We start from the raw sequence: 14,481 nt of genomic DNA, 5'->3' as shown, positions 1-14,481 counted from the left end.
ACCTGAAGTCATTCGATTAGAATTAGAAATTAGGATTTAATTTAATTTAGGTTTAATATATATATTGTTCATCCAGTGTTTATATCGTTTTCTGAGCCCAGATCTCTCTTGATTGCCCCCCACAGCACAGTTCAACTTGATTCCTGTGGGTCTTCGGATAGTGGCGATCCAGGGAGCGAAGACTGGCTTCTACCTCGGTATGAACAGCGATGGGTACCTCTACACCTCCGTAAGTGGCTGAATGCTTTTTTGAAGACTGCGATGATTATGATAATGGAATAATTATAATGGTGCCCCCCTTGGTGTCTCCACAATAATGATTCACAGATAATTGAAAATGTGCAGCTCTTTAATGCAGTAAACAATAATGCAGAGATGGCAATTACTCTTCTCATAGTAAAGAGTTTGGGCAAACGAAAATGAATGTTGGGTAATAAGGAAGCCGTGGTTACTGTCCATGGTGCTGAAATCCTCAGGCTTCGTCTATGGTGCTAAATTTATTGGGATCTCTACCTAATACTCTTCAGGTCCTCTCCTTGGTGTCAAATTTTTGAGGTTGTTACAGTGATCTTGTTCTTTTATATATTCAAATCTGTAAAATTATCTGTAATTAAAAGCAACCCAAAATGGTTTAGAAGAAGCAATTCTTATGCTATAAAATATCTCCCTCCCTCCCTCTCTCTCTCTCTCTCTCTCTCTCTCTCTCTCTCTCTCTCTCTCTCTCTCTGAAACTCTAATTAGAAATCTCTTGTGGCTCTGTGACCATTCTAAACCCTATGTACAAGAGACCCTATGCTGTATTGAATGTTTGTTGTTACTGCTCCCAAAGGTCAAGCTTTCCCATATAAATAAATACACAATAACAAAGGATTAGCTAGTGCCGTGTGACCAATTACCCAAATTGTGTTTGATGTGGAGTAGAGTGGAAAGCAGGAGCATTAACAGGCAAGGTGGAGCAGATATTTAGGCTGTGTCACGTCTAAAGCAGGATAAAAGGAAGAGGAATGTGATGAGACAGCTCACGGAGTGAGTGAGAGAGAGAGATTGAATGTGTGTTTGTTAAGCTGCGTATATATGTGTGCGAGTGTGCATCTCAGCGCTGACGATTAAAACGCGGGGATGAGAGAGCTTTTGTCTACCGCCTCTCTCTGAACTGAGAAATGAGGGGATTTTCTTCTGAGAAGTGGTTCAAAGGGAACCGACTCTAAATCAGACCTTGGGTTGCTTACTGATGCACTTCGTTTGGGACGTCCTGTCCTGTTGTGCCACCCCCTTGGTTTGGTAACTTCCTGTCCTGCCTGTGTCATTTTTAGTATTCACTTTTCTTGTTTAGTTACATAACTGTCTTCTGTCATTTGTACTCACTGTTTGTGACTTTGGCTCTGGGACAAACATGCTTTTTGCTTTGCGGTGGTATCAGAGAAAATGGAGTTGGATATTAAATTGAATTCTGGGTAATATCTGGGTGTGTGACGGGCAGGTTTATTTTAATCAATGTCAGAAGGGTTATATAAGCAGATTAATTTGCGAACGATATCTTTGTTTAGAGTGTCGCTTATCTGACATCTGGGCGCAGTAAATCATTGAAACGATTTCTGGGCTTTGTTATATCACCAGGGTGACTGCTACCCGCATGCGCGCACTGGCATGTGCTAGCATACGAAACCACGTAAATGTGTTCAATAATGATCAGCTTAGTATCTCCAGAGAAAGTGTGTGTGTGTGTGTGTGTGTGTGCGTAGCTGAACAAACAAACGTGAGAGAGGGGACACAGCCAATGGGAAAACACCTCACTACCCGGAGAATCGTGCTTCTGCCCTCCCCTCTTCTCCTCACTGCAGTTAAAGAGAAGGTCATTCATAATATGCCACTATATTGTCAAGCCCTGTGAGTATCTCATTGTAATAAGCTCATGTAAATTAGAGGAGCTGCCTCAGGGATTGTGCTCTTCTGCCACATAATGGATTTCATACGTCCCCTCGGAGCAGACGTCTCTCGCGTCTTCATCTGCTGTTTGGTGCAAAGCCTATAATGACCATTAGGGTTTTAAATGTCCCGTCAAATCCGAAAGGGGCAATTCAGCAGCATTGATTAAAAAGGTTAAAATCCACTAAATTTCCAATTATGTCGATATCCCATTGCTATTCCATTTAGAAAGCAGCACATCTGTGAAAGAATAACATTGTTGTGGGTTCCCTTTTGCCGTTTAGGGTGTGACTGTACGATGCCAGCTTCAGACTAAATAATGCTGGGCTTTCAACCCAGCGTTGGGTCACAAAGGGACAAAGCCAACCAGTTGGGTTGTAAATTGGGTGGTTTTAAACCATTGGTGAGTCAAATATAAACATTTTCTGTGTTAGTTTAACCAAACGGCTGGGTTTGTCCCTTTTTGACCCAACACTGGGTTGAGAATAACCCAACATTTTTTGAAGTGTTCTTCAATGGAATCCGAAAAAAGATATTTTATAAAATCTCAGAGCTGCTCTTCTGTATTCAGTTGAAGTGGGTGATTTAACAGACATGCTCCAAAAAGCTCAAATTGTGGTTTGACAAGTTAAAAAGACTTAAAGAGTAACTAAACCCTAAACCAACTTTTTTTAACTAATGATCTGTAAGAATGGTGCTTGATTATGCTGTTCATTGATTTGAGTAACTTTTTTGACATTTGGGTATAAAGTGTTTCAACGCTACAATATATGGTGTAAAAACGTCTAAGTGCTGCCCTCTTCAGGTTGAACGGTGGCTAAAGCAGTTGAATTTTCCTATTGGATGTTGCAGTACCGTGTGACGTAAGACTACGATTCTACATAAGCAGGTTCAAGCTCACCACGCCCTTGTTACGATCTCACCACAACCTTGGTACGAGCTCGGTTCGTCCCCTCTATCTCTGTTGGGGTCTGCCAACTTCTTGTATTTTTCAAATATTGCCAGTGGGTGTAGTCAGGCTCTGACCAGGGGTTTAGTTACGCTTTAACATGGTGGATATTAAAACAGCTTCTTGCAATACTTTGAAGCCTATGTTTTTACTTTTAGAAATAGGCAATATAAATCACTGTCCACTTCCATTACACAGAAAACATCAGCTTTGAGTTTCAGTAAAATATTTATGTAACAAACATGTTAAAGGAAAACACCACAGTTTTTCAATATTTTACTATGTTCTTACCTCAACTTAGACGAATTAATACATACCGTTCTTTTTTCAATGCGTGCACTTAATCTTTGTACAGCGCATCGTGAATGTGTTAGCATTTAGCCTAGCCCCATTCATTCCTTAGGATCCAAACAGGGATTTAGAAGCCACAAAACACTTCCATGTTTTCCCTATCTAAAGACTGTTACTTGAGTAGTTACACGAGTAAGTATGGTGGCACAAAATAAAACGTGGCGGATAAAAATGAGAACTATATTTTATGGCGGAAGAGCACTTAGTTTGCAGCACTTCGACCTCGGGTGCAGTAATATTGACAGATGTTAGAGCAAGAGGGGGAGTAGTCAGGAGTGATGATGTTACTGCGTGCCGAGGACAAAGTGCTGCAAACTAAATGAAGAGCATTGCTTATTTTGCAAATCCCAAAAGCCAATTCATCAATGTAAACCGGATTCATTCGACTATGGCCTTGTTTAAACCTGGTATTAAAGGAAAACACCACCATTTTTCAATATTATTGTATTAGCATTTAGCTTAGCCCCATTCATTCGATATGGCGGAAGAGCACTTAGTTTGCAGCACTTCGTTATGTAACTACCTTTAAATAGGGAAAACATGGAAGTGTTTGGTGGCTTCTAAATTCAGCCCTGTTTGGATCCTAAGGAATGAATGGGGCTAGGCTAAATGCTAACACATTCACGATGCGCTGTACAAAGATTAAGTGCATGCAATGAAAAAAGATAGGTATGTATTAATTTGTCTAAGTTGAGGTAAGAACACAGTAAAATATTGAAAAATATTGGTGTTTTCCTTTAATAAGAAAAAAATAAGTACAACGGAACAACGAGCGTAAATGAAGATTTTAAGTTCAAACTCTAAAGAGATCAGGGCTTTACTGCCGAACTGAAAGTATTGCTCTACTTGTTTGACTATCCAGGCATCAGCCGTGTGTGTTCATTGGTGCTGCTGTAGCCCTCGAGAGTGATGGAGGATGGACTGCTAAAGGGAACCACCGAGTTATTGGACTGCGTTCGGGGAGTTGTGTGGGCATCGAGCTTTGTGTGAGACCTGTTGTGGAGATATGAAAATGGTTTTTGGTTATAAATAGAGCCCGGTCCCGTCCTGACCCATTTTGTAGACAGTGTGCTCTGGAAAAACCCTCCCGGGCTGAGCGCGAGAGGGTGAGAAAGAGAGCACGAGGAGAAAATGCAGAATGGGAGGCGTTGACACAGTTGTAAGATTCTTGACAGAAGTACTGATCAGCCATTATTAAGATGGTAAAGCCTTAGATATAGGACAGCTTGCTCGAAACAAAGTTTCGAACTTGATGATTGTGCACTCAGTAGGTGCATGCGTGTGTGTGTGTGTGCGTGCATAGCGTGTTTGTTGTGGTGCCTTTATCTCAGGTTTGATAAATGACTGCTCTCTGCACCACGGTTGATATTGAGATTCAGAAAGCTCCCATCATTGAGATGCAATCACACACTGCAGAACCTCGGAGTGATGTTGTTTGTAAAGGTAAATGGAAAGCGTAGTGATAACAATCCAAATTAAAACACAACTCATTCCCAGAATTCCCTCACAAACAGAGGAAGAAAAAGGGTGAGAGAGACACACACAGCATTAGAGATTTACTGCAGATTGTAGCTGTTCTTCCCTATATACCCTCTGCGGATTTTAAGCTGCGTCCATTTCCCGTAAGCCCGGTCATGAACCATGGTGTCCTTCATTTGAGATGCTTGTTATTTCCCAATGCTCTGTCGTTGCCATGTGTGTATTAGTGATGGGTTGAGGAGGCATGTGCAGGTCACTAAAGTTTAAGGGACCCGGTAAAACACTCCTCCTGATATACCAGCCCTTACGTAAAAACATGCATGCGCTATTTTTTCTCGTTAGGCTAAAATTGCAAGTAATTTGAGTAAATGGGTGATTCTCACGAAACCATTGAAACACCACGGCACTAATGATTTTAGCTTTAAAATGTGTAATATAGTAACATTAAAAAGCATCAGAATTAACACAATACTGTGTTCTACCTTGCACAATGTGTGATTTCAACATAAGAATTTATAATTGTAAATTTTATCTCATTTTCTGCTGAAATTCTCATTACCGCAATGTATCCGGCTGAGTTTGAACATGCGTTATGTTGTAATTTAAGCAAATTAACACAAAAATATTAAGAAAAAAAATAAATGGATGTTTTGCTAGACTACTTTAGATGACAGAAAAAATATTTACTGAATATTCATGTATAATAATAATGAAAAAAAATTAGGAAAATGATGTGTCCATGCCTGATGTTCTCATCCTCCGCAACACTTTTTGAGAACAGTTTAAGCACACATACAGGATTTTAATAAAGTTTGATTTTGAGTGACCAAGCACATGGACCAGTTACTTCAAGATGGCTACCAGGTAAGATCATTTTTTTTACAGTTAATTTGAAATATTGTCTTGTCAGAATGCTTACACAACATTTTGATTATCATTACCGCAACAGATTCTTATAAAATGTTAATTTAATTAATAGAAGCATAATACTTTGATTTTAAATGCATGTGCAGAATCTCCAAATGATGTTCTTTCAGGTTTGTCATGTCATTTTGAAAATATGTCAGTGTTGATGTTTTCTGACTGTTGCGGTAATGAGATTTTTTAGGACAAATTTTTTAAATTATGTTACAAAAAGTGTTAAATGATAAGTAAAAGTTTTTAAATTAATGATCCCATTTACTCCAGACTGGTGGGAAAAAAAGTAAATTTAAGCAATTTTTACATTTTCATGCTTGACATTTTAAAAACCAAGTTTTCGTGAGAATCACCCAAATGGTAACCAGGTCAGTGCCCAGTTGTTTGTAAAGCATTCCGTTAGCAGTGCAAAAGGTCACGGGTTCGATAGGAAACAGACATACTGATAAAATGGATTCCTTCTAATGCACTGTCACTTTGGATAAAGGCATCTGCCAAATGCATACTGTAAAATGCAAAGTCTGAGTAATTGAAATAAATGTAAATGATATCAAAAGCTTGATTAAATAAATGTATTTAATTTAAAAATCTATAAAATGAAATCAGGAGGACCTAATCACAGGCCTCTTTTTATCACAGGTCACCGAACATTCCATAACATGAATCTTATTGGCAGTGACTCTCCATGCATCACCCGAAACAAAGATGAATGAGATTAGTGATCAGCAATAACCCCACCCACGCTCACCAGCTCTGGCGGCACAACATAAATAGATTACGATTCTGCCTGCATTTGTTTCATCTATCCATTGATGTATCCTACTGTAGCCTTGCATTATAGACTTATATAATTTAGCTTGTCAATGATATAGCAATCTGTACTAAACTATACAACTATATCAGCAATTGTGTCTTTCTGGGTATAGTCCTACGCATACAGTAAGTGGCAAGGCACATTACTCGTATTTACACGTATGTACAGTATGCTAACATGTGCACTAAGGAACACGCACGCACGCACGCTTAAAGAGCTTTATGCAAAGATATGATCATGGAGAAGAGTGGACTCGCTTTGATTTAGATCACATCAGATCTGCTGCACAAACCAAGGTCAAGGTTTTAGTTTGTTAGTGTGGGCCAGTTAGCCCTTACTGACAGATGCTGTACTTAAAGGTGCAGTGTGTAATTTTTAGAAGGATCTCTTGAAAGAAATGCAAAATGATATACAAAACTATATTATCAGTTGTGTATAAAGACCTTTTAAAATGAATCGTTATGTTTTTATAACCTTAGAATGAGACGTTTTTATCTACATACACAGAGGGTCCCCTTACATGGAAGTCGCCATTTTGTGCCACCATTTTTCTACAGAAGCCCTTAACGTACAAACTTTTTTACTAAGTTGTCGCCGTCGATGACATGTTTGTCCGGTGGTGGCTATCGTAGATTCTTTATGTATTTCAAAAGCGAGGGTTGGGCAGTGGACTGAGCCGTTGGTTGCAATTTGCAAACTCACCACTAGATGCCACTAAAATTTACACACTACACCTTTAAGAGTTGAAGGGTCATGAAACCTCCTATCTTTCAGCTTCAGTCTGCATCGTTTTAAAATGACATCACTATCGTATATGTCTATGTGGTGTTAAGACAAGCTATGGGCAAATTTATCATTTAACACCATTGCTGAGTATTTTCTCCATAAAGTCAGAGACAGTATAATTCCTGCGGTTTAAAATTGCCTTGGTTTCCAACATCACAAACATGTAACCAATCATACCAACACAGTTGAATGCGTAGATCAGTAGATCAAGTCATAGATATTATGTTTGGATGCCTTATAGATCCCTGCGCTCAAATGATCGCAGCACAGCTCAAATATGCAGGGTGAGTGCTGTTACCTGTTAACATCAGCGCTTAAAGATTAGTGCTGTAATATTAATCCCTTAATAACAACATGTAATGAATAGTAAGATTTACTAAGACACGACACCATCAATACTGTTTTAAAAGTGTTTTTACAAATTATAGACAAAGGGTGGGTGCTTTAAAGGCAGGATCCATGATCTCTGAAAGCCAATGTTGACATTTGAAATCACCTAAACAAACACGACCTATCCTAATAGAATCTGGACCTTCTTTTGATAGACCCGCCCCACACATATGCAACTCAGGCAACGATGTCGGTTAGTAGACACACCCTTACTGCTGATTGGCTACAAGTGTGTTTTGGTAGTCGGCCCGACTCCCTTTTCCAAAGCGTTTTTTTAAGAAATTGTGCACCCCGCCTTTAAAGATGCTAAAATATTTCATTATATTAACCCTAAACTTTATGGGGTGGTTTTCCGGACAAGGATTAGCTTAAGCCAGGACTAGGCCTTAGTTTAATTAGGAAATAAAACTAGTTTTAACAAACATGCCTTACTAAAAACATACTGGTGTGCATTTTCAGGCAAAACAAAGGCACTGATGTATTTTATGATATGTCAGTGCAAGTTGTTTTTAGTTTGGACAGCAATTACATTTTTCTAGCCTACGACTAGTCTAATTCCTGTCCGGGAAACTGCCCTTATAACATTTTTATATAAAAAGTGTTGTATAAAACTTTTAAACGTGACATAATTATGCCAGTAAGTTTAAAGTTATATTTCCCATGATATCCAACCTTACCAAGCAAATTATAAATCATCATTATAAGCTTAACTTTGGGAATAGGGGTAGGGAGACATTGATTTTTTTTGTACATTTAGGTAACAACAGATTTTTGCTTATTTTTAACCCGATTGCAGCTTTAAATTGGTTTGCATTTACACAACACTAGAGCTCAGTTGTAGTATGATGTGGGTCATCTTGTTTGTTTATACCAAACCTCACTTCTAACAGTATTTATCTGAGCTGCTTTTGCTGGTAAGAGCCTCTCTGAGTCCTCTTCCCAGCATGCATTGCTTTACCTAGCTGCTGGCTATCAGCTTCCTCTTTTTCAATTTTCTTTCTCCGCTCTCTGCAAATTAGTGCCATAGGCCACAGCTCCATTCACAGGAAGTGTGGCACCCGCTTATATCCTGAATTGTAGTGTCAGAATCCCAGTTTTATTTTGTGCGTTTCACATGATCATACGATGAAGGGCACATTTTTCTGTCTACTTCCTGTCTCAGTATAAAATAATTGTGGAATTGAGAGTAATACAGCGTTTCACTGAATAATACATGTGTCTTTGAAATAGCATAATTGATATAAATTATTCAACCGTGTCTTTAGCATTGTGTTACATTCCAGAACAGGGAATAGAGGTCATGTTTGGTTCGTTCCAATAAAAAAAAAATCCCCCAAAAAATTTCAAAGTGGCTATGTTGCAGAACTTCAGTGAACTTAATCTTCTGTAACAAGCTCCAGGCTGTGTCTCATTATATGGTCTCTTGTGGACATTATAGAGGGTTTAAAAAATGCTGAATTGTGCGCTTTTCTTGTCTTAAGGATTGTAGCCGGCTTAACGTTGCCGTAAATCTTCCTTACTGTTTTTGTTATCGTCATGATGAGCGTTAAAGGTGCGACAGGCTTTATGAAACATTGCAGATTGTTCGTCACTTCAGTGGTTGCGTAAACTCCCCCTAAACCCCCCCCCCCCCAGGAAAATGTTTCTGAGTTTGCCATGTGGCAGTTACAAGGTCATTAACTCCATTTCAACGAGGGATAGAAACAGAGCAACATTCGGATCACACACCCTCCGTCTGTCAATTTCATGCTCTCTGAGCCAAAAGCTATAGGAAAAATTTTGCAAAATGTCCTGACGTTCGTGACGTCATAGCTCACACACCCTTAAGCCTGGAGTATAGTTTGTTTTTTTACGTGTACACGAGCGTATGCTCACATTCGAACACACAGCCTTGCAAAGCATAGTTTATTCATCCCAGTCTCACGGACTTGCGTATAAATAGCACGAAGTGTTAAAATCGTGCAATACATTGAAATTTGCCGTGCATATGATACGCCAGTCCTCCCCATTCACTTAAACAGCGCATCTTTTTTGTTGTTTTATTTATTGGTTTCTCAATTTTTTGCTATTTTTTACCATTGGCGCTTAGGTTTAGGGTTAGAACAACTTTTTGTTACATAAAAATGACATCCTAACCCAAACCCCAATTCTAACCCCAACTCCAAATATCCATGGCTTAAAAATAGACAAAAACACTGAGAAACCTGTATATTAAATTACCTCCTTAAGCAAATGTCTAACCCTAAACCCAAGCGAAAATGGTTTAAAAAACTGAAAAAAATGTAGAAACCAATAAATAAAATGACAAAAAAAGATGCACCATTTAAAGCAACACTATGTAGTTTTTTTACCTTTAAATAATGTCTCTAAAATTATTTCAGTGTTTTAACTGGACAAATTGTACTGTTGCTGCAACCTGAGCAGCCTCCTAGCTGCTACAAGCACACTCTGAAAGTGGCGGTGGAGGGTAGGAAACACAGCCCTGCCCCTCCCCCTGCCTGCATAAGAGTGTCTGATACCAGGCACTGTTGCGCTTTTCAACCACATGGGGGAGCTGTAAGCCATTTTTACATGGAAACTACATAGTGTTGCTTTAAAGGCAGGATAGGCAGGAATTTTCTAAAAAAATACGGACGAACATGCAGACACACACACAGTTCGTAAGCACTAAAGCCTGAAGTATAGTTCAGTTTTTACGCGTATACGTTGGTGTCCAACCTGATCTCACGAGAATTCATACATATTTTACGAGATGGCTAATTCGTATGAATTCATACGAAGTTAATCGTGCAAAAACGTACGATTCTCATTAAAACAACAACAACAAAACTGAACCCTTAAACCCACACCTAACACCAACGTCTCAGGGGTCAAAGCAAATTGTAGAAAAACGTACAAATGTGGTCGTATGAATTAATACGAATTAGCCAACCCGTAAAATATTTACAAATTCTCGTGAGATAGCGTTGGAGGGTCCTCAGTGCATGTTATGTAAATTTTGTCATAAGAAGAGTATGCGTGCACTGTACACGCACATGGATTTTTGTAAGTATGTAGTTTGGAGGCCAGGAGAAATATTGACTTTTTTGCAATGTGCATGCGTCGAACTACAAATAAACCTACAGTCTCAAGTAGATGCGTATAAATAGCACGGAGTGCTATATATTGTGAAATACATAAATTCCAGTTTGGCGTGCATATGATACCCCAGTCCTCCCCAGTCACTTAAAGGCAGGATAGGCATGAATTTTCTAAAAAACTTTTTTACAAATGTGTTTAAACTGTCTTTATATACCAATACATAAGTAAAATGTAAGTACTCTGAAAAAGAGAGTATAAAAACCTGTCTGTAGACCTCTCACGACTGTTTTAAACACAGCTCATTTTTCCATTCACTCCACCCCCTCCCTTCTGGGTTTCTTCTAAAGCCACGCCCCCAAAACACATGAACGTGCGATGCTGACCGGCTCTGCTGGGAGAAGCATTTACCTGTGACGAGCCGAGAGGAAGCAGCGCGGTGCATGTAGTAACATCATGTCACAATCACATGACATAATACACCTAACAAATACAATAGCTTTAAGTACTCACTATTAAGCTAGCATATGGATACAGGTAAAGTTTAAAATATTTTGTTTGATTCGGTAACAAACTAGCTAGTTATATTTATGAGACAAAGCTAAAAACAGATTGCATTGATGCAAGTTTATTTATTACCATCAGTTACACTGTGATGAAGGTGAATTTTGTGGAAGATTCACGGTGTTTTGCATGGAAGAGTTTCCGTGATGAAAGCATTGTTGACTCTGATGAGGACTACACTCCGGAGACAATACCGCTACCGCATCGTTGACTCGAGGAAAAGCCACACGATATTTACTCTCGTTTGATTTCTTCATTTCTTCGTTTATTTTTTTGCCTTGTTTGCCTTCGCTGACTGCATATGCAGGTACTGTGAGTTCTGAATGCTCTTTCTCTGCCGTACTTTTGCTCTTCCTAGAGTGCCTCGTGCATGTTCAAATCAATCAGTTGTGCACATGTGTGGGCAGATCCCATAGCAACAGGGGTGGTGCTATGGTCGCGAGAGACAGTGATAGTCGCGCAAGCCAATCATTTGTTTCGTCCCGAATGGAAATAATGAGCTGTGTTTAAGACAGTCGTGAGGGGTCTACAGACACTTGAGTTTTGTACTCTTTTTTTTCGGAGTGCTTACATTTTAATTATGTATTGGTATATAGAGACAGTTTGGACAAATTTGTAAAAAAGTGTTTTAGATAATTCCTGCCTATCCTGCCTTTAAGTGACTGGGGAGGACTGGGGTATCATATGCACGCCAAATTGGAATTTATGTATTTCACAATATATAGCACTCCGTGCTATTTATACGCATCTACTTGAGGTAGGTTTATTTTACTTGTACGTGTACACAGACGTTCAACGCATGCGCATTGCAAAAAATTCAATATTTCTCCTGGCCTCCAAACTACATACTGCTGCACGCGCGTTACAAAAATCCATGTGCGCGTACAGTGCATGCATACTCTTCTAATGACAAAATTTGCATAACATGCACTGAGGATCTTCCAACGCTATCTCACGAGAATTTGTACATATTTTACGAGTTGGCTAATTCTTATTAATTCATACGACCACATTTGTACGTTTTTCTACAATTTGCTTTGACCCCTGAGACGTTGGTGTTAGGTGTGGGTTTAAGGGTTCAGTTTTGTTGTTGTTGCTTTAATGAGAATCGTACGTTTTTGCACGATTAACTTCGTATGAATTCATACGAATTAGCCACTCGTAAAATATGTTTGAATTCTTGTGAGATCAGGCTGGACACCAACGTATACGCGTAAAAACTAAACTATACTTCAGGCTTTAGTGCTTACGAACTGTGTGTGGATCTGCGTGTTCGTCCGTATATGAGCATCACGCTTTACATACAATGATTAAGGAAAAATGGAAAAAAAAACAGCCATACACACTTATGTTATACAGTAGCAACAAAAGATTTAGTTGGAAAATGCATGAAATGCTATGACACCTATGTGGTACTTTTAAACAGCCTTTTATTTAGACATTTATGATGAATAGGTGTTTTGGCGACCAGGAAAAACCAATAACATCTGTGAAGGACATCAGAAGGTTAAAAGTTAGATATGGATGGTGTTGATGTACCATCCTGTGCTTTAAAAAACTTTAAATTTTAAACAGTTAAAGTAGACTTATGAGTGTGATACATTTCCTTAAAACACATTATGACCATTCAGATTTTGTAGAAGATTAATGTTACACTATTTAAAGGTTTAGCCTAAAGGAAAGTAAAAATGCAACAAAGGGACTGTACCAGAAAAATCGGGCTTAAAAAGCTTAGACATTTTTCCAAGCCAAAAGTGGATATAAACTTTATTATTATTTATAATTAATAGTCAGAGACCTGCGTTATTTGCTTAATGTATCCAATGCATAGACTGTAGTGATGTCACCCATAGGTTTCTGAAGATCGTTTTTGAAGCCAATAGTAGGCGGTGCCTGCCGTTGCCATTTTGGCCGCACGTCACCGCGCATCACTAACGGATATCTAAAAATGGGTAAAGAGGGGGGCGTGGGTGAAGCTGAGGTGGCTGATTGCTGAAACCACGCCTGCCTAGCTTGACTCTATAGTGACAGTAGTGGCTGTTCAACCGTCACTCAAGTGGCCACGCCCTTAATTATGCAGAATTTTAAGGTTTAATATAAACGGATGAGTCACAAAAACATTCACCCCCTCACAGTTGAAGGGCAAAAAAGCTATACAGAGCACGGCATGGAGGAGTTTTAGAAAGTTAGCTGATTTTTTTCTTGTTGGTGTTGCTAGAGGTTCATAAAGGGGCGTGTTTTATTACGACCAGGTGAAATCGGACATCATGCCCATGAATGGAGGAAAATAAAGGGAGGGATGTAGAGGGTGGTGAAGAGGAGGAGAGGGGGAGGAGCAAGGCAAAGTTCAGAGATCTGCTCTGCGTTATAAAGAGGCTGGAGTGACGGTCGGAATTCTCGGCACGCAGGCCGGATATTACCTCTTTCTTGACATGTCATTCCAGATCATTTCTCAACAACGCGCAAGCTGAACGAGTCTGTCTAACTCTCTCAAAAAGGATTAGCTTTATATTTTAACCCCTATAATTAAGATATTACTCAACGTGACCTATTAAAACGCACAGATAGGACCTGGACATCTAGACTGCCTGAAATCACATGTCATCTCCATCTGCAATGGAGTCAAAGTCCAACTCAAGCCTGAAAATAACAAGATATCAAGTTTGTTTGTTTTTTTTAGATTTGATTAAAAATAATGCCTGTTCACAACTTGTGCAATGCATATATATTTTGATGCACATAAAACAGCATTGTTTGCATGCTAAACTATAAATCCAAGGGTGCATACAAAGGTTCAAGATTGGAGTATCAAATGTAGAGGTATATCCTGCTTAGGTGCTGATCCAAATATCAGGGTTATATCTTAATGTCTGTAGTGCTTACTGTCCTTTTAAAACCTATACTGTCAGAAACTGGGGTGGAGGGGTCTTACCCTTTCAAAAAGTACACCTTTGTACATAAGGGTGCATATTAGTACCTCAAAGACACATCTTGGTACTTTAAAGATACATATTGGATACAATCTGTACCTATATGGTAGAACCTTTTGAAAGGTTACCCTGCAGTAACAGCTTCTGTACCTTATTTCTGACAGTGTTTGACATTTACTTTGCAGTACATCTGACTGAATCCAGATGATTAAACAGTTCATTACTGCACATTTGGGTTTTTGGATTGTATTCTGGGCAGCCGAATTATGATTTGGCGGCATTCGCTGGTTTTCACT

The 14,481-nt window shown here is 39.1% G+C and overlaps 1 protein-coding gene across 2 annotated transcripts in view; it reads left to right on the top strand.

The window, feature by feature from the left end:
- The window catches only part of fgf11b (fibroblast growth factor 11b), a 53,304-nt gene that overhangs the window by 33,113 nt on the left and 5,710 nt on the right, over window positions 1-14,481 (top strand). For both annotated transcript variants that reach the window (XM_055208634.2, XM_055208635.2), the window contains exon 3: window positions 126-229. In XM_055208634.2, the coding sequence (XP_055064609.1) occupies window positions 126-229 (104 nt within the window). The remainder of the gene's footprint in view (window positions 1-125; window positions 230-14,481) is intronic.

The sequence above is a fragment of the Misgurnus anguillicaudatus genome, chromosome 12 (assembly GCF_027580225.2).
Source record: "Misgurnus anguillicaudatus chromosome 12, ASM2758022v2, whole genome shotgun sequence".
Classification (NCBI taxonomy): Eukaryota; Metazoa; Chordata; class Actinopteri; order Cypriniformes; family Cobitidae; genus Misgurnus; species Misgurnus anguillicaudatus.
The sequence above is the reverse complement of the archived record's forward strand: the minus strand, read 5'-3'. Positions and strand labels throughout refer to the sequence as shown.